Below are 19701 nucleotides of genomic sequence, written 5' to 3' on the forward strand. Positions count from 1 at the left end.
GAGATTGAATGAAAAACAAGAGAATCATTACTGGAATGCTCCTATTCATCCCAGTCTTAAGATACTGATGTTAAGTCAAGATAAAAGCTCTGAGACATTACAAAAATAGGAAACTTTGTGAGAGGGGAAAAACTGCATAACCATTTCAGACCAAGATTAAGCAACACACCCAAAACACAGTTAAAGACTGTGATATAAAGATTGAAAACCTATGAAGTCAAGAGAGAAGTGTTAAAGTGTTGGATAGCATTGCCATATGAGGGGGAAAAGGATACATACAAATAAAAGAGAAGAAGGTCATAAGAATAAGATGAGTAAACCAAAGCAAGAGAAGATTATACATTTTAAGAACGCTCTATCAGAACTGTGTGACCTAACCAGAGTAGTTCCCTAGAACTGTTTAAGAATAACCTATTGAGTTAAATTGGGAAGAATACCAACCTACAGGAGAAGGTTAGGAGGAGTAATTCTCCTGATTTATGTTGTTATAGTAGTGGAAGGGTTAGAGCAGGTTAGTTTGAACAGTGGAATGATTCTGAATTGGACTTTCACTGACGACAGACGAGCACCTTAGCTAGTTTGGGTAGGTAGGGACGCCTTGCATTATAAGCAAAGTTAGGCATTACCTTTTTTGTTCAACCAAATTATTAGTGAAATGGCTGTGCCCTTTTTTGACTCACCACATCAGCTTGCCACAAATGTATGTAAACCACTTAGAAATGGATTTGCTCAGTATAATTATAAGCCTTATTTAGAGTACGTCTGGGAAAAGACCTTTCCTACTCACATAAATGCAAATATAAAATACAGGTCTTGGTCTTTGTTGTTGGTAAAGACATGTTTTGAGAGATTTGCAAAATTGGAGAATTGTGGGGGCATTCCGAGCTGATATTCGGATCGAGTACCAGAGGGTGGGTGAGTGACAAGAGAAGGATGTTTTGCGGGTTCTCTCTTTCCAGACGAGTTGTGATTTAAGCTGGTTGCTCAATTTGTCTGTACGAGGAACGTATCCCACCAGATATGTGGAGCTTAGCTGCCAGTTATGCAGGTGTGCTACTTGTTACTGCTTTGCAGATGATACATCTGGATTTGAACAGTATACTGGCCTTGCCTGGAGAAGAAAACAGTGTAGTTTGCATAGGAATTGGGTGATTTGGGCACATTTCCAAGTACCCATAATAAGACGTGCTACAGCGTGGTCTACTGCTTTTAGGGTTAACTAATACAAAAAGAAATAAGTGGGAAATTTAACGACACAGGCATTCAGCCCCATAACAAGCAAAGGACAATCTGAAACTAAAGAACCCAAGTGTCTCTTCAGTCCCTCTTCATGTGTTTGGACTACTCAGTCCATGTACCAAATAGGTGCTCAGTAAAAGATCATTACAATGTATATAAATACAAACAATTTTATTAGACAAACTGGCTTATTCAATACATCCTAAAAACATTATACAAAAACATCATCATAAAACGTACACAGTGCATTTCGTTAATAAGACATTAACCTTTACATCACACATACTCTAAAACCAAATCATCCCCTGTGCCAACATTACAATGTTAAAAACCCTTTGTTATAAAAACTACCTATAAAATGCAAAATACAAAGTTGAAGTAAACAAGAAAGTGCAAAAAACTTTGGTTGCAGAATAGGAGGCCACTACTGATGCAGGTTGCCTCACTTAACCTAATAAATGGTCCTATGTGGATAAATCATTTCCCTGCAGAAAGGAAACGGGTACAACTGAATATGTCATTGCTGGCACTGCTCCACCTTCCAGTGTCATAAGACCCAACATGTTTCGTTCTTTGTTCTTTTGAAAATGAACTAACCGAGAACTTCTTCAGGGGACCAACTGCACTCACAAAGAAATATACATCAACATGTGATACCAACAGAAAGAAAGGGGGAAGGGAAGAAGCAAATACCAAATTGATGCTTTATGTCCAAATTGGAGAAGAGAGAGTGAGAAAAAGCAGCGATGAGAAAATGATTATAACTTCCAGCTGCCTAACCTAATGGGTACTACTATCTACCCTTTAAAGGCTTACCGTGTATTATGAATTGCCAGGTATTCTTAACCCGGACAAATTCGAGCGTCTTCAAAGTCGACACGAATATGGGAAACGACGTGAAAAAACGGTATGAGTAGAAGTCTATATAAAGAATCCGGGTAGTGGATCTTGAAATGATCCCAACAGTTTACATACTAGCAAATATTCAAAAAACATAGATGACTACGTACGTCTGATAGCCTCACTCTGGTAGCTGTTCATGCTGGTGCCTCAAAGACGGCGTGAGAAGGTGTTGAAAACTCGTAAACCTTCTGTAATCGCCTTGTCAGTACGGCTAATAGAAAGCAGACCTAAACATGTTCATACGTTTTAGAAAAAAAAATGTTATACACTCTGTAATGATGCTATAATCAAGTTATATTGACAGTATGAATGGTGGATAGACAGGAACACACCAGAGTATTATAGTAGTAGTGGAGGTACTTCAAGTGCGTAGCATAAGGATACAGAGGAAAAACCAATTTACCTTCTGTTCCATAGAAGTAAACATCTGTGGTGCACTACTGCATCCTATCCTGGTGCAGGCGGCATCTGATACTGCGCAACATTATTGAAAAATCTCATATCTGTCGTGTTATAGTGCGAACGAGCAACGTAGAGTGCTAAGGAGAAGCAAACCAAAACAATATCCAGTGTGTCTAGTATGCAATGCTCGAGATAATGAGGGTGAGTGAAAACGTTACAAGCCGTCATAGAATCTAGTGAGTGACCAAGCTGCTTACCGGTGTGAGTCAAATGTCGATCGTAATTTGGCGTCACTTCTGCTCTGTAGAACGCTTGCCACATGAGAAGCTGTGACCGCCATGAGGAGGGTGTTTTCCCCAGGAAGGGTTTCTGATTGGTGGAGATTTGGAGCCATGCCGTTTAGGCCTTCTTGGCTATGTGTTTCTGGAAAGACGGGCTGATGTCGATGGTGAAGCCTAGGGATTTTGCTGAATCTGAGTTGTGGATCAAATCCTTCTAGGAACATATCATTGAGTCATTGTTGGACAATTGTTGTTTAGTGGGTTGACCGATGAGGAGGAATTCAGTCTTGGATGGGTTAAGTTTGAAGTAGATAGTCGACATCCAGTTCTAGATGATGGCTAGCTAATTACAGAGACAACTGATGCCTGTGGGCTTTTTACACACATATACAACTGAGTATTGTCTGCATATTGGTGAATAACCATATTGGGATCTTTGAGGAGTGTGCCTAGAGAGTCCATGTAAAGGTTAAAAATGATTGGTAAGAGGATGGAGCCTTGGGCGACTCCATTGGAGACTGAGAGTTGGTTAGAATGCCATGTGTTCATCTGGATGGCCTGGTGTCTGCCTGATAGATAGACGCTAAACCAATTCAGGACAATGCCAGAGAATCTCATCCTGTCATAACGGGGGGAGAAGAGTATGCAGTGGTCGATAGTGAGTGTCCAGTGTAGTCTAGAGATCAAGGAGTACGAGAAGGCATGAGTCGCCTTTATCCATGATTTGGAGGGCATCATCCACCACCTGGATTATGGCTGTCTTGATGTTACACTTGGGGTGGAACCATGACTGTCATTTAGCTGATGAAGATATTCGATTCTGGCCAGTAGGTTCTTGATGAGTCAGTAGTTGGTCTGGTCGCCTAGGTCTAGTTTTTATTTTTTTAAAAGAGGTCACATGAGACCAGTCTTGAGAGTGTACGGGAATTACCATTCTATGAGGGAGGCATTAATGATGCTTAGGAGCACATTGAGCGCCAGGCCCATCAATTGTTTATCTATTTAATTATTTATTTATTTTGCATTTATTTCAGCGCACAAAACCCTTGGACATCTAGGCCCTAGTTACAGAAAGTGCAGTGTAGAGATTAAAGTGCAGAGAACACGTATGAGAGTTAAAGAGTGATTGCACACAGTAGAGGAGCCTCGCCTCATGGAACGGGGGGGCTACTTCAGGTGGGCAGACAAGCAATAGACAACATCAGTGAGTGTGCATTATCTGGTAAAGCCATGCCTCATGGTACGGGGGCTACCTCTGGTGAGAGACAAGCAATAGACAAAATCAGTGGGTGTGCATTATCTGGTAATGCCATGCCTCACGGTACGGGGTGGCTACATCAGCTGTGAAAGAATGATTTAGCGAAATAAGACGGTATCCGTCTGCTTAGGTTACCATTACGACATAGAAGCCTGCAGAACAGGCAGGCAACAGGAAAGAGTAGGTGGTAGTTGTGATTGGCCAAGAAGATATTGTCAGAGTAGTAAGTAGGTATGAGGGAGAATATCGTGGCTTGGGGGTGAGAGAGAGAAGAGAATTCAACCAGTGGGGCAGTTTGTGTGCTGAGGTGCGCTAAAGCTATGGGAGGTTGATTTGATGATCTCTCTGATTTTTTCTATTTTTTTTATTTTAAAAGTTGTTTCCTTCACATTTTTCCTGCATTGTTGGTACATTCGGGTTGGGTGAGGGGTTGGAACAATGCTTTACTACCTCAAAGAGGGCTTTGTTTCTGTTAGAGGCAGCTGCAATGGTGGTGGAGTAGTAAGCAGCTTTGACCTTGGTAATCAGAATCCTGCGGTCGGCGCAGAGAGATTTGAGGTTTATGAGGTCTTCTGTGTATGGTTTTTGTGTCACCATTAGCAATATAATCCGTGCCAAACTCAGAATACAGGGAAACATTGGTGGTTGAAATAGGTAAGCGGTGGAGACCATGTAAACTTCCATATATCAGCCCCATATGCATGTTTTCAATGGATGTTGCTCCATATGCCTTAAGCATTGCTTCAATTGGATAGCTTCCCAATTTCCTGGCAAAGCAGAATAAAGCAAAGCTACTCTGCTTCATCTGCCTTGCCTGCTTATTTATATGGGTTTACTAGTCTCAGTGCCTATACATGTGATGCCCAAATAATCATAAAACTCAACCCCTTCTAGCCATTCACCCTTACACATAAAAGGAAAACTTGTTTTAATATTCTTTTTCAGTGACATTAATTTGAACTTGGTATTATTGATTCCAAGCCCCCTTGAGTCCTTGAAATGGTTATACCTGTCAATTAAATCGTATGCCAATTAAATTCAGTAATTATTTTTGGAATTATGTATACTTGTATTTGTAGTACATGGTGTACATGAATGGTTGGACAGGTCGGATTAAATATTCTTTTTGGTGGTTTTGGGGGATTAAGACTTGTGTGTGAATTGTAATTACGAACTTGCAAGGCCACATCCAAGGGGCTCCTCTTCTTATGATGGGTGCCTGTTGGGACCCTGTACTGCATTGCTCCTGCACATTACTGCTTTCGTTGATGCCTTGACATATGTAACGTCAATTGTAACTTTGTCACAATTGTTATGACTACTGTGATTATATGTCATTAATAGAACTGTAACGTTCTGTTAAGTTATGTGCCCGGTTGCCCTTGGGCCTGGTCTGCACTATACAAATAAATACAAATACAAAATACAAAAAAATGGGGTTATCATTTATCTGAAGAGTTGTGTTATCATCTAACAAATGTGTGTTGGGGGCTGGGATGGTATGTCGGTCAATAGCCTGCCTCTTTCCTTTTGCGTAGATTTTTACATATTGGTTGATTTTAGTGAGTCGATGATTCTTTTCTTTGTGATGTTGCCATGCCTGTTTCATTGCTGTGTTAGTATTTGGATGTAAGTTTCTTATCCCTTAAATCAATCAGTATAGAAGTTCGGGATTTGGGCTTTTTGGTAATTACATCAGGGAGCGCTTAGCTTGTGGTAAGAGCTGTCTCTGTTGGACCCTTTGGTAGTAGGCCTAATTAAGGGGAGGTGATTCCTGTGGGTGCTGGATGCTTCTTATATGTCAAGGGTTCCTGGGTCACCTGCAGTGTATTTTTCTTGAGTCTGTGGTATTGACTACTAAGTAATCAACAAATCAATAAACTATTTGCGATTGGGCCCAGGACATGGTTGTTTGACATAAGGGTGCGGTTAGTGGTTGCAGGGATTATAATTTGGACACATGTAGCATAATCTTTGTCTTTATTTGGGTTTCTGAGACATGCAAGGGGTGGGGACGTGTATGGATGTGCCTCCCACAGTTGGAGAAACTGGTCAATACATCGAAGATCCTGGGTGATGTTAACAGGTAGTGAACATTATGGATTGGGAGACTTTTCTGTTGCCACGTTTCTTTTTTGTTGCCAGTTTTGCTAGTTAAGCAGTGTTGAAAAACACAAAGGCTCAGATGTACAAAACATGCTGATTTCAGGATGTGACAAGGAAAGTGCTTATTGCATCCTGCAAATGCAAACAACAAGGACTGAATGTAGGTCCTGTCACAACAGACTTTGGACCAGGAAATACACCAAGATGATATTCTTAACCTTTGTCAGTTTTATTAGGGGAAATAAGTAAAGGATGGGCCAACTTAAAGTCAATGAGGCACTTCCAATGCAGAAATGTCAGTACCGTCACATTTGCAAGTCCTGAGTGGCCTTCTTTGGCGTTTAATGATCCATAAATAGTCCTTGCAGGTCCTTGCAGGGTCAGCGATGGGTTACATCATCCATTGTCTGATTCTGGGCTTGGTAAGTTTAAAGGTTCTTGAACGCTTCTTCAGTGGGTAGTCTCTTGGCTGGGTTGAGGGTCGCAGCCCTTGTTCGGTTGGCAATGTTGTTGCATGCTTGTGCATTCATGACTCCTTCTTCAAGGCGTAACCTCACTGTGCTCTTCAGCATTTACAAACCCTTCTTCAGGTAGTTGACTTGTTGCAGTTTCTGGAATACCGAACTCCAAAGAGTAACTCAGTACTTGAGTCCATAGTGCTGCTGGGTGAGGCTGGGATATATAGAGAGGAGTTCTTCCAGGTCTGCCCTATCTGATTGCCCTTCAACTGTTCCCTCTTTCCCCTCTGAACTCTTGAGGTAACTGCCCTGTTGAGACCTTCTGGTCGTGCGCAGGGCTGACCTGGACTATCAGAGAATGCTTAAATAGCTGGTTGGTTTCTTACCACTTGCCAGCGTTTCTCAGGATTCACTGATCAGTTCCTCTCTCTCTGTCCTTCACAATTGTTCCGGGGTACATGCGCTTGTTCCTTCTCCCTGTCACCCACTACCAATCATCCTACTGTCTCATCCTCCTACCACCTCATTTTGGTATTTTTCTATTGCAAACACCCCCAGAGGTCTCCCAACCACCTCTTGAACTCTCTCTTTCGTACCACCTCCTATAGACATCTCTTATCACCTCCTCCATATGCTCAATACCAGCCTCCTGATCTCTCTACCTATCTCCTCCTCACTTCTTTCTGCTACCATGACCTTCTGATATCCTTCTTATGCCACCTCTTCCAGATGTTCACCAACAACCTGCTTCCCTGTACCAGCCTCCATCTCCTAATGTCCCACCTCCTTCTTCTTAATCTCACCTTCTCCTCCTGATGTTTCCTCCTCTGCCATAATGCTCTCTCTTCCACTTGATGTTATCACCTCAGCTCCCCTGTCACCTCCTGGTATCACCTCTTCCACCTCAATGTTCTCTCTGCCACCTGATGTTACCACCTCCAATCTACTCCCATCTTCTGATGTTACCTCCTCCCTCCACACCAGCGTCTTCTCCCTTTCTACTTGTATTCCTCACCAACCTCCTACATCACTTCAGCTTGTACCATCTCCACTCCAATATTCTCTCTTCACCAACTGCCACCAAACTCCAGCCTCCTACTTCAACAACCCACATTGACAGAATGGAGGCTTGAGTTTTATAGTATTCTCTTTTGACCCCTGAGTTTGGCATATGGGAAGTGTTTGAACTTTGTCCTGTGTGGGGGCTATTTTGGGATTGGTTGCTGCTCCTGGGTGGTTCTGGTAACGCTTTGAGCTAAGGGGAGCCGGACCAAGTTTGTCTCAGGCCTGGCCACCATCTTAGGTCTCACTTCCTCCTTTCTGTTACTCTCTAGGGCTGCATGTGCATTGCCCAGGTCCCCTGTTCCCTCTGTGTTGCAATTATATGCATAAAAGCTCTTGGCAAGCTCTCTACATCCTTTGAATATACAGAGAACGCCGACTTGATGTGAATTTTCAACATTTTCTCTCTCCAGTGATGGAACGATCTGCCATGAGCAATTAATTAGTTACGTTGTATATTATGCAGTTAAGCCCATGATCGGGAAACTGCAAGCTTCTAAAATTGCATCAAACCATGAGCAAGCACCATTGTATGTTTTGTGGGTCTCCAGAGCTTGCAGAGCATCTTCTGGGGCTTTCAAATTAATTCTTTGCTACTGCGGGAAGGGTTGTAACAATATGAGGCCCCCTCTACCAATATCGTGTGAAGGAAACTGACTTTGGTTAAACAAAGCTTTTGTTGGTTTTTCTCGCCCGCGATTTCTTGCCAGGAGGTTGGATCTGCTAAGAGAGAGCTTCAGGCTCTCTCAATTGGAGAGGGAATTCACACACGCTTGCCTTGAATCTACCCTATGCCAAGCAACGGAGATCATGGGAGGTTGACAGGGGGCTCTCCTCATGCTGCCCAATGTCCATCCTCTGGCTCCCTGAGTCACACCTTGATTGGTCCACAAAGACAGGCTGGGGACATTGTCAATGTCTCCTGATTCGTAAAAGGGACTTGTATACAGAAGGCTGGTTAACCTTTGAGTGGAAGGGCCCAGAGCCTGACCCCTTTTTTAAATGTAAATATTGGGGCTTGTGCCCAATACCTACATATGTATTTGCCACCTTCTGGACAGTGGTTTATGGACTTTGTGCATTCAGTTTTTATTTACATGCATCGGCCCTTATGCAAACTGTTGCATTGTTTCTATTTACCAACGTAATTGTCACATGGAAGAAAAACAAATTGTGAATCAGGCCCCAATTGTCCTTCTGCTTTGCACCTTCTGTAAGGCAGATCTTTGTAGTGTATGCACAATTTGGAGAAGACCCGTAGCTCTGCTCAGGTAGACAGGCCATAGAAACATTAATTTTCCAATGTTAATGGTCCACTAATATGTATATATTTCTTTTGTTTAGATGCATTCCTGGTGGCAGCATTTTGCAGTAATTCCTGGTCTGCTGTGGATTTTCAGATATCATTGCGCAAATCTTTACCGGAGAAGAAAGGAATCCGAGTGGGACTCCCTCTGGTGACGTTCCTTTTCTACAAAATCCTCACACTGACTTCCTGGACACTAAGCATCGCCCTGTTTGGGATTCTCAATATCTATTGTCTTATATCTCTCATAGCAGTTCTGTGGATTATGAGCTTCAGTTGGACTTGGAAGCAGAAAACATCATTTTGTCAATCCACTTGCATGGAAGTCCTGTATCGTGTTATTGTTGGAGTTATTCTGGTGTTTACATTTTTTAATGTAAGAGGACAAAAAACAAAAATCCCAATGTCTGTTTACTATGTATTCCGTGTGTTTCTAACAGCTAGTATAATCTCTTTGTGCTGGTACCTGGATCCCTCAGTCACTGAAAAGGCGTATTTTTTTCCAGTCTGTCTTACTATAGTCCTGGCATTAGGGTTAGGCATTTTTTCACTTATTCTTTACTACGCGGTATTCCACCCTAATATTTACAAAGTTGAAGAAAAAGGTCTAGACACAATGGATGGCCCAATTGGAGGAAGAATAAACAGGATGCAGAGCTTTCTCATGCTTTAAAGTAAATGGTACATTGCAATGTTTACTAATATCCAGAGAACCGCTGATTTAATGTAACTGTGACTACATTAAAGGATTTACCACAGAAGGCTTTCCATGAAATTCTGTCATTGTGTCTTGTTTTCGGTGATCACCTAGAAGGAAATATTTGTTGGGCAGTTGTGAATTGATGTCACCAATACACAGTACAGCACAGTCAACACAGAACATTTCTAAGCTATGTTAACCACCATATGAGAAGGGAATATTTAGAACCCAACCACTCTGGATAAATCTGCCAAAATATCCTGACACATTTTTTTAAATTTCAGACCATTCCAAGTGATGTATATCCAATCCCTTCTCCCGCAGTTTGCCAACATTTACTAGAAATTGTCGGGAAGAGCTTACTGAGTTTGGCTGGGATATGAGAAAGCTTATACAAGTAATAATACTGCATGGAGTGGAAGTTGACTCCTCTCTAAATGGAATGATTCCATCTGCAGAATGTGTGCCAACCATTTGCAGAAATGTTATTTTCATTAAACCTGAGCCACCCTGTTGTAATGTATACAAACACCTTTTCTTCATATTAATTCACAATGCAATATGTTTTAGAAATAAAACCCTTTCACATATTGCTAAAATCTCAAGACTCTCGCCATAGACCCATGCCAGGCCCCTTCCAGATGGCTCTAAATGTGGATGTTTCTAAACAAGGCCCAAGGGGTTCATTTCAATTATTGTCTCTGGCAAATTAATAATTTTCCACACACAGGTATGCACAGTCAACGGTAGTACTTATAATATCTTTGAAAGGCTTGTCAGGCCTATCCAAATTGTATACTGCTTTTTCTAATATAGTAAATTCTAATTCCTCTTTCAAATGTGTTCTTAATTCTCCAAAATACTTTTAGTTTAATACATTTAACACTTTAATTGGGACAAAGTTATTAACAAGAGGTATTAACAAAGCATAAGTTAGAGTTGTTGATTTTCACTAAGCATTATTAAATGGTGGAATAATTGAATGGCTGCTGCCCTCTGACAAGGCTTGAAAATTGGCAGTGCTTGATCGTTAAAGTGACATGTCTGCCATGTAATTCTCTGGGCTTTTACAAGTAAAAGAATTAAGGAATTATATTAATAATTGTTTGCCAGAATCTCATTTGTTGCTTCCTGAGGACAGCCTCAGAAAGGAACAAAAAAGTAAGGAAGGATATGTATTTTGATTAAAAGTCTGAGTTTAACAATCATAATTGGTACATTGTTCCAGTGATTAAACTGGTGTTGAATTGATTTTGCCCAAGTAACGTTTTAAGATTTATGTGCTTTCTTCACTCTAGTTTGAGAGACATACAAATCCCAAGGTATTTAATGCTGCAATTGTCCCTCCATTTAGTTGGCCTACAGATTTCTTCTTGGTCACATTAACAGTAACTATCTTGATTTTGGAATGATTTATTTTATACCCTGTTGCCTTTTGTTAACAATATTTAACTTGCATCTCTCAGAAGAAGCTGCTAGAGTTGGTTCGAGATGCAACATCATATCATCTACATAAAAATAGATCACCAATCTATCTTGAAAATGCTTCCAGTGCAACATAGGTTTCTATTTCTGATTTTCACCGCTGGTAGCTTTATTTGAATCAAATGTTAGGGGAGCACTTGCCACCCTCTTCATGTGCCGTGATTTATTGTTCCTCACTTCCAAAGTCAGAATGTTTCATTAACTCCTGGACTCCAAGGTCAAATCCTTTTCAGCATCTGCAAGACACAAAGTAATCTCGATTAGCTATCACTATTTCGTGGATGAGTGTTAGACAATTTTTCTGAGTCGTTCCCTGAATTTCAAATGCAGACCTGAGAAATCTGTAGCCTTGTGGTCAACATTGCAGTAATGCACAAGCAATTGCGACGGTCAAGCGAAAAGCGTATCTTCTTGGGAAGGCTGTAGCAAGTCAGGAAGGGGCCTGAAGCGATGAAGAGTTGGTTCCCACTATTCCAGTAGGGTGTGCCCTTGGCGGCAGATCAGTTTTCGAAATCTGAAAACAGCTGGTGAGCGCAGGCCAACCCAGCCAACATCGAATTCCTTTGGTAGACTCTATCCGTTGTACCGTGAATCTCAGCAAGAAATCACATAGTCTATAATAGGCACAGTATAAAACTATGAATTGTATTCTGGAAAACTGTCATTCTAGGAGAGTTGGACCTTGGGGTGTAATATTCAATGACAGTTTCTTTTCGGTTCATAGAGTAGGGGTAGACATGACTTCAAATTAGTTTTGGACAACAGTTACACTCAAGGTAGGTAAAACTGGTACTACAAGGCACTGAAAGCCTAGTGTAATCTGAGTCCTTTTGTGTTTGTCCAAGACACACCACGATAACATATGATGATATGAAATGACATTTGTTACGCACGTATGCACAAGTGCTTCAATGCGTGACGAGGCAAGCGAGGAGAGACAGAGGGAAGACAGAGACAAATATCTTAATCGGCCAGGTGACATTGAGATCGCGTAAGTGCAAAGGAAGTGGGGAACGGTAAAAATGCAGGGGGAAAAGGGGAGGGGGCAGTGCACTGCATAGGTGTCATGATTCCTGCCCCTCATGTCCCCGGCCCTCCAAGATGTCAGGCTGGAGCCCGCCACGATCACCAACATGGCCCTCAAGGGCCTCTCCATCCCTCCAAAGACCCACTTGGAGTCAGACTTGGCGCTTGTGGCACCAGACTCACTCACTCCCATAGGATAACATTGGGCATTGGACTTGTAGTGCATTGATGGGGACAAGATGGATGCCCCCACATATTTCGGTTCCCAGAACTGCATGTGCGGTCTAGTCTTTTGGGTGTGGTTCAGCCCAGAGGCACCTGGGATACCCAGAGACTATTTAAGCCACACCCAGGCTGAGAAACATGCTTTGCGTTTTCTGCACCTGAAGCGTGACACTCACCATGTTCGGATCGGTCTCCAGTAGGCCTGCATCTTTCTTCTGCGCTCAGCTCCTGCAAGAACACCGTTAGGAACAGCCTTACCTTGCGGCGCTTCTGCCCATCAGTCATCGCTCCTTCTGTTCTGCGGGCATCTTCGGCGGAGTCATTCCCATCCTGGCCCGCCGCTTCCTAAGGAAAAGGGAAAAGAACAGAAAAAAGGCATTAGTAAGCATTCTGCAAATCTTCGCTTGTTTTTAAATACTGTACGAGCTTCAAACGCTTACCTGAATCCCAGCCGCTCTGGGGGAACTCTGTCTCTGGAACTTCTCATCCATCTGCAAGAGGGAAAAGACACTCCAGGTTAGCGTGGAAACATCTAGAGGCACCGCATACCACGCTTACCCACCGCATTTGTTCTTCATAAACGGCATCCACGCTGAAAACGTCGCGGCACCTAAAAGAAACAGAAAAATAACTCAGTTCAATGCAAATACGAAAGGGGTGCATCGTGCTCTCACTCACCTTCAGTGCTACTCATCTCAGCAGCACGCCGCCATCCCCGGACGCCGGCCATCATCTAAGGAAGGAAAGGAACGAAGTTAGAGAACTGTTCAAAAGACTCATTATACTTACATGTCGGACTCTTGCCAGTGAAGTAACTAGGCAGCAACGAGCCTGCATCAATCAATGCGCTCCTGTGCTGAAGGCAGGATTGAGAGCACACTATCCAAGAAAACAAAGTGAGCTGTGGATCAAAGGGAAGGGTTGGACCCCGGGGAAGAAGTGGTTCAAGCACACAGAGACAATAGGGAGTTAAACTCTACCAATCCTGTGTTTCTGGCCCAGTCTCCAGTCAAATAGCCTCCAGGGAAGGGTTCGAGGTCGTAAGAGGTCAGAACAGGCTGAGTGACGTCCCTGTGGATACCAGGTGAGCGTTACAATAGGATAAACGGTCAAAATAAGACCATAAATAAAAAGTGCGGCCAGCTGGTGGAAAGCGCAAGGGTAAGTGCAGACATCAGGTGTCAATTGCTGGTCGGGGGCTGTAGGGATACAGAAACAGTCCCTGAGTGCAAGTGTTGCTATGGGGGCAGTGCAGGTGTGCAACTGGCGGGGAGGGGCACTGGGCTGGAGATCGGAGGGTACCCAGGTCAGAGGGTAACCAGTTAACCAACAAAGTTTCAGTTTCAGCCAGGAGATCAACAGGGGAGAGGAGGAGAGAAAGCAGATGGAGATAGAGGAGAGGAAGGACCCAAGTTGGACCTGGGAGGGTCGATCGGAGAGGAAAGAAGTCAGCCAATCTAGGGTCGGATCTGTGATACCCCGGTTATCACAGAGATGGTTGAGCAGGATGGCAGGGTTGACCATGTCAAAGGCAGAGTAGAGATCGAGTAAGTTGAGGACACAGGGGGTGTTGGAATCAAGGTTGGAGAGCACGTCTTCAGGCATGCTCAGGAGAGAAGTTTTCCGTGAGTCCCGAGGAAGTACAGGAAGCATCCAGTTCGATGTTAAAGTCTCAAAGAAGGAGACTTTAACAAGGAGACTTGCTAATTAAGAGGTATTAAGTAAACATTAATGATGACCTTAGTGGAGTGGAAGGAAGCCAAGAGGGCCTCCCACCGGGTGCCACCATTAATGGGAGAAGAAGAGAAAGGAGAGAACACAGAGACCATATGTAGAGTCCATAAGTTTGACGGGGGAATGACAAAGAGGATGCCGGTGAGGGTGTGCCTGGAGGAAGCACTGGTATACGTATTAGCAATGGGGAGGCCTGGGTTGGAGAACAGGATGTCCTTCTTAAACTTCTTCCTGCCAGATTTAGTGAAGAGAGCAGGGTAGTCGATAGAGAAGCAGTTAGAAAAGATAGGAGAGGCAGGGAGCACCATAGAGTTGGTAAGGAAAGGAAAGAAGAGGAATGGTGTTGGAGGGGGCTGGAAAAACCACAAGGGTAGGACACAGGGAGGGGCGCATGCAAAGCAAAATACGGAGTCACACTAGAGCAATTCAGAACTTTCATTTGAACACTGTTACTTTGGTTGCTGATATCCCTACCCATTGTTTAGCTTTAGTTGTGAAGGCAAGTCTAGGTTTTGGACACATACAGACTTTTAAGTCAAACTTTCTGACTCTGACTATCCCTAGTTTAATTAGGAAGGGGAAATCCCACCTAAGTATAGGGCAAGTTAGGCCTTACACCATCCTGACATTTAAGTTAATGAAGACTTAATCGAGGGCCACCCCTTTATTTATTTGAAATTTGAATCTGTTGTCTGTGCCTTGCTTCATGATGCCCTGATAAAGGGCATTGTATGTTAACATGGGTTTTGCCTCAGGATAAAGTGGAGGGAGGGAGCAGTTCCTTTAATCCAAAGAGAGGAATTCCTATCTCCAGGATGCCATGAGGGAATAGGGGAAGGAAGCATTGGGGAAGCAAGAAGGGAATTAAATCATAGAACGGACTGAGGCTGCTGAATGGGTCTATCTGTCATGCTACAAAGACTCACAGGAAAAGTAAAGCTGTGTTTTTCTCTTGGAAACCTTAGCCGATCTGTGATACCAGACATACACCCATTCTCTAACATTGGAGAGATTTTGTGGATGAAAAGGGTAATGACAAATGCTTAATCTCTTTTGACCTAACTGCAGCTTACCATCATATTTGTATCCATCGGGGCGTGGCCAGAAGGCAGAGAAGGAACATGGACATTTATGGAAAATATCCGTTAATAGGCTACCACATGACTGTGTGATAACCGTCAGTCCCACAGGAACTGCAGGTTCACCGACTGTACCTGCTCCTGGTCATAGAAGAGATTCAACAGGAGCCCCAAGCCAGACACCGAACCCGATCCTGAGATCCTGTAATGGCTGCTTCCTTTACAGCCTGATATGTCCCTTGGCCACAGAGGGGAAGATGGCCCGAGGTGTTGGACTGTGGGCAGCTGGTTGTGTCTTGCAGAGCACCCGTGATGCTGCAGTTTCAGAGCTTGGAAAGAACACACAGAGGAGGCGACTCACCTGACCTCAAGTTTGCAGCTGGGGATCAAACCCATGCTGCAGCGAGGCCTGAGACAGTGATACTGCAGTACACCTTCTTCACTCTCGGGAAGTGATTAGATCAAAGCCTACTGGCTTCCTTCCTGGCCCCAGACAGGATATACAAGGGAGAGTAGTGCTCTCCCTTCCTGGCCTGCCTCTCCCCTAATAATAACATCTCATAGAGCTAGTAGGGTCAGCTGCTGATGACTCTCTGTTGAAAGTGGACCCCCATCCCTTATACCTTCCAAGATTCGGAAAGCCTGAGGTGAGACTGGTAGAACATACATGGCGGTAGGAAAAGGTTGCCATGGGGGGCCCAACAGCCAAGGATGGATAAGTTTACAACCCCAGAGGTCTGGACGCAACCTCCTATTGCCGCTGCGACCCCAGTCCAAGACATACCTGGCCAATCAACCCTGGAAGGGAGAATTGTGGAGGTTCTATTGGCAGTGCAATGCTATAGGGTGGCCCTGGGAGGTAAAATAGGCACCACAGGCGAAGAGCTTAACTTACTATGGGCGAAAATCCAGAAGATAACTGAGAGGCAGAAGGCAACATACTCCCAGGTGATGGTGATGGAAGAAGATGGGGTACAACTGAAAAAGTAGGTTTAAGGCCTACTGCAAACCACAAGGATCCTGGAGCCGAGAGCTGAAGATGCAGCAGGGTGCTCACAGTGGAGTAACCTGTGGAAAGTTGGGCTTCCGGAAGGTCAGTTCTTTCTGGAATGTTTGGTGCAGGACGGTTTTGGGACCATGGGCCTCTCGAAATGTTTTCTGGTGGAGCGGGTGCATAGAGTCCCCACAGAGAGGCCTCTACCAGGAGCCAGACCCAGGCCCACTGTGGCTAAAATATTGAACTTTCATGACCATGACGCAATCTAGCAAATGGCGAGACAAAAGGGCTTGGTAGGCATTGATAACATCTCTGTCATGGTGTTCCCAGACTATACCAGGAGAGTACAACAACAGCACCAGAGCTTTGAGGAAGTCAGGAGAGTCCTAAGAGATTCCCAGAACTGATACATGTTACTGCACCCAGCTAAACTCAAGATCATATAAGATGACTGATACTGGTTCTGCCGTTCCCCTCAGGAAGCATGGTAGTGGTAGGAATTGGAAGGAAGCTGGGTGACAAATACTCATTCTAGAGGAACTGCTCAGAAGTACTGGTTTCCGTCAGGCGTGGCAGCATCGAATGCTGCATCGGGTGGGGGGCTTTGTGGGGCCCCACTTGGAGAACAGTGAAAAAAAGTAAGAGAAGATGGAACTATACAGCTTGTTGAGGGGATTGAGGCATCAGAGCTGGACACCGAGGAGAGTGCAGGTAGACTGCATATGGAATCAATGCCTGAGTGGTACCCATATCTCTGGACTGTAATGCGTCTGATAATAAGAAGGATGCAAGAGGACTGTACTTGGAGATGGATTTCGTGTGGAAACATAGTGCTAAGGTGGGGCGAACCCGCAGGGAGATAGTCTGTTATACCTCCTCTCTTGGGTTGAGACAATCAGCCGATTGGAATTGGATAGGCCACGCTCCTCACATAGGTGTTGGTGACCAAGAACCCCCCCTCTGTGGGTGGCGATTGGAACAACCGCTGTTAAAATACAAGTATTTGTTCTTTGACGTCACTTACATTGCAGGGCTATGGTTGTTGTTTTATGGTTAATGTTGATGTTGGGGAGTGAGGGGAGGGGTGGGAGACTAGAACCTGAGGATATAAAATGTAGTGGGCCCTTGGTGTTAGACTTTGGTTACCCTGTTCTTAGTATAATTAATTGTTGTAGGTTGAGGATAAGGATTACTTGAGAAGAACTATGGGGAGTGTTAAGGTGATGACGTGAAATGTGGGGGACTGGGACAGGCTGCTAAAAGGAGGAAGATATCTGGATACTTGAAGAGGTGGGTGATACCCATTGCATTCATGCAGGAAACGCACCTAATGACACCAGAGCTCCATACAATAAAGGTAGGTTGGTGAGGAATGGAATATGGTACATTCTATTTGTACCTTTCGAGAGGGGTCCTAACATGAATTGCCAGAGGGGTCCCGTTGCAGATATATATATTATTAGGTGATCTGGATGGCATGGAAATTCATATGCACCCAATATTGATAATGACAAGTACTTTCCCAATGTTGCGAAGCTGATAGGTGGTCACAGGCACAGAGAGATGATATGGGGTGGAGAATGTAATTGCTTGCTTAACCCACAGCTAGATCGATCGACATGGGAGCTTCCTCTAAAACCCAGGAATCCAAGTCTTTGAACCGAATAATGCAGGACCTAGATTTGGTGGAATTATGGCTGGAGCATAAGGGAAATGCAGGACCTAGATTTGGTGGAATTATGGCTGGAGCATAAGGGAGACATTAAGGGATACTCCTTCTATTCACACCCACATGCTACACATTCACAGATCGATTATATTCTGGTGAGTAGGAGTCTGTTTCCCAGCCTCCATGAAGTGGTTTGCACGGGGTTAACTATTTCTGACCATGTTACCTGGTGGTAGTGTTCACCTGGGGGGGAATCGGGGGAACTATACCTACCTGGATGTTATGGGCAGGATTCCTAGTAGATGAGCCTATAAGGACATAATTAAACAAACCATTGAGGACTATTTTAAAATGAATGAAGAAACAGTAGCAGACACTGGGATAGTCGGGGAGGCTTTTAAGGTCACAATTAGAGGGAAATGTCTTGGGTTCGGTGACGGTTCAAAAGACTCTGAAAGAGACAGAGGGGAATATTATGAACCTGGAAGGGGAGATGGCAAGGGGGAATAGATCTGGGGCAGAATTCCTCAGGGAATGCATGTTACAACAACAGGCACAGGAGCAGCTAGGGAAACATGAGTATATGCAGAACACATGGAAGATCCAGGGTGAGAGGGATATGTCTGTGCATCTGCTGGTCTGGCTCCTCAGGAGAGAAAGACCACAGGAGATTATCACACAAATACAAATAATGTCTCTCGCTATGACACAGATACAAATAATGTCTCTCGCTATGACACAGAAGACAATTATAGCACCTTTTGTGATTTTTATAAACAGCTGCACCACAGCTCTGGACTCACTGAGGAGAAAGACATCTTACAAAGTGGCAGATCAGGAGGCTCTTCCCAGTTTAGATGTGAATGCGGGTGCAGCTTTAGAGGAGCCAATTATGGAGGTGGAGATCAGATTGTCCATAGAATCCTTTAAAGCTGGTTAGGTGCTGGGCAGCAATGGCTTTTCAGCAGAGTTTTATAAAACGTATGTGAACATTCTTACACCCAAACTGAGACAGCTATATAATCATAGGTTCCATAAAGGGATCCTACCATCATCCATGAGGGAAGCACTAATAGTAGTGATACTTAAGGAGAGCAAAGACACTGTGAGTCCTATCGCCGATCTCGCTGATCAAACTCGACGCAAGAATATTGGGTATGATTGTTGCCACAAGGTCACTGAGAGGGTTGTCTCCTTTGGTTCACCCAGACCAGTGTGGGCTTGTCTGGGGGAGGAACACGACAATGAATATATGCTGCCTACAACACATAATTGAGATGGTGCAAGATCAAGAGGAGGAAATGGCGGTTTCTCACTGGACGCTGTTAAAGTGAGACTGTTGAGTAGGTATGGCTCTTTCAGATATTGAGGAGGGATGGATTGAGCACTAACATGCATCCCATGGGTTAAACTGCTATACCATAATCTGACAGTGAGGGTAAAAACAGGCAGGGAAATATCACTGAGCTGGCTATTGGAGAGAGGCAAGCGCCTTGTACTCTATTCTGTTTGCCGTAACGTAGGAATCCCTGGCGAGCATCTTCATGAACCAATTCAAGGAGGCAGCATTAGGGTGAAAAGATATTCACATGTGATATCCCTGTATGCAGACGATTTACTTTATATGTACAAAATCCAAAATTCCACATCCTGTATATGCTAGAGGTCCTTCAAAACTATAGGAGACTATGAGGCTTCTGCATCAATTACGATAGGTCTTTGGCTTTCGCGTTGACAGGACTCACACAACAGTCGCTGGGGAAACTCCCAG

General features: G+C 43.9%; 1 protein-coding gene across 4 annotated transcripts in view; it reads left to right on the top strand.

The window, feature by feature from the left end:
• XKR9 (XK related 9) overlaps positions 1-9790 on the top strand; it is a 269074-nt gene extending 259284 nt beyond the window's left edge. For all 4 annotated transcript variants that reach the window (XM_069621185.1, XM_069621187.1, XM_069621186.1 and 1 more), the window contains one exon: positions 9054-9790. In XM_069621185.1, coding sequence (XP_069477286.1) covers positions 9054-9688 — 635 coding nt within the window. In that variant the 3' untranslated portion in view covers positions 9689-9790. The remainder of the gene's footprint in view (positions 1-9053) is intronic.
• The last annotated feature ends 9911 nt before the right edge of the window (positions 9791-19701 follow it).

This window comes from Ambystoma mexicanum, chromosome 5q (assembly GCF_040938575.1).
Source record: "Ambystoma mexicanum isolate Mex_15411 chromosome 5q, UKY_AmexF1_1, whole genome shotgun sequence".
Classification (NCBI taxonomy): Eukaryota; Metazoa; Chordata; class Amphibia; order Caudata; family Ambystomatidae; genus Ambystoma; species Ambystoma mexicanum.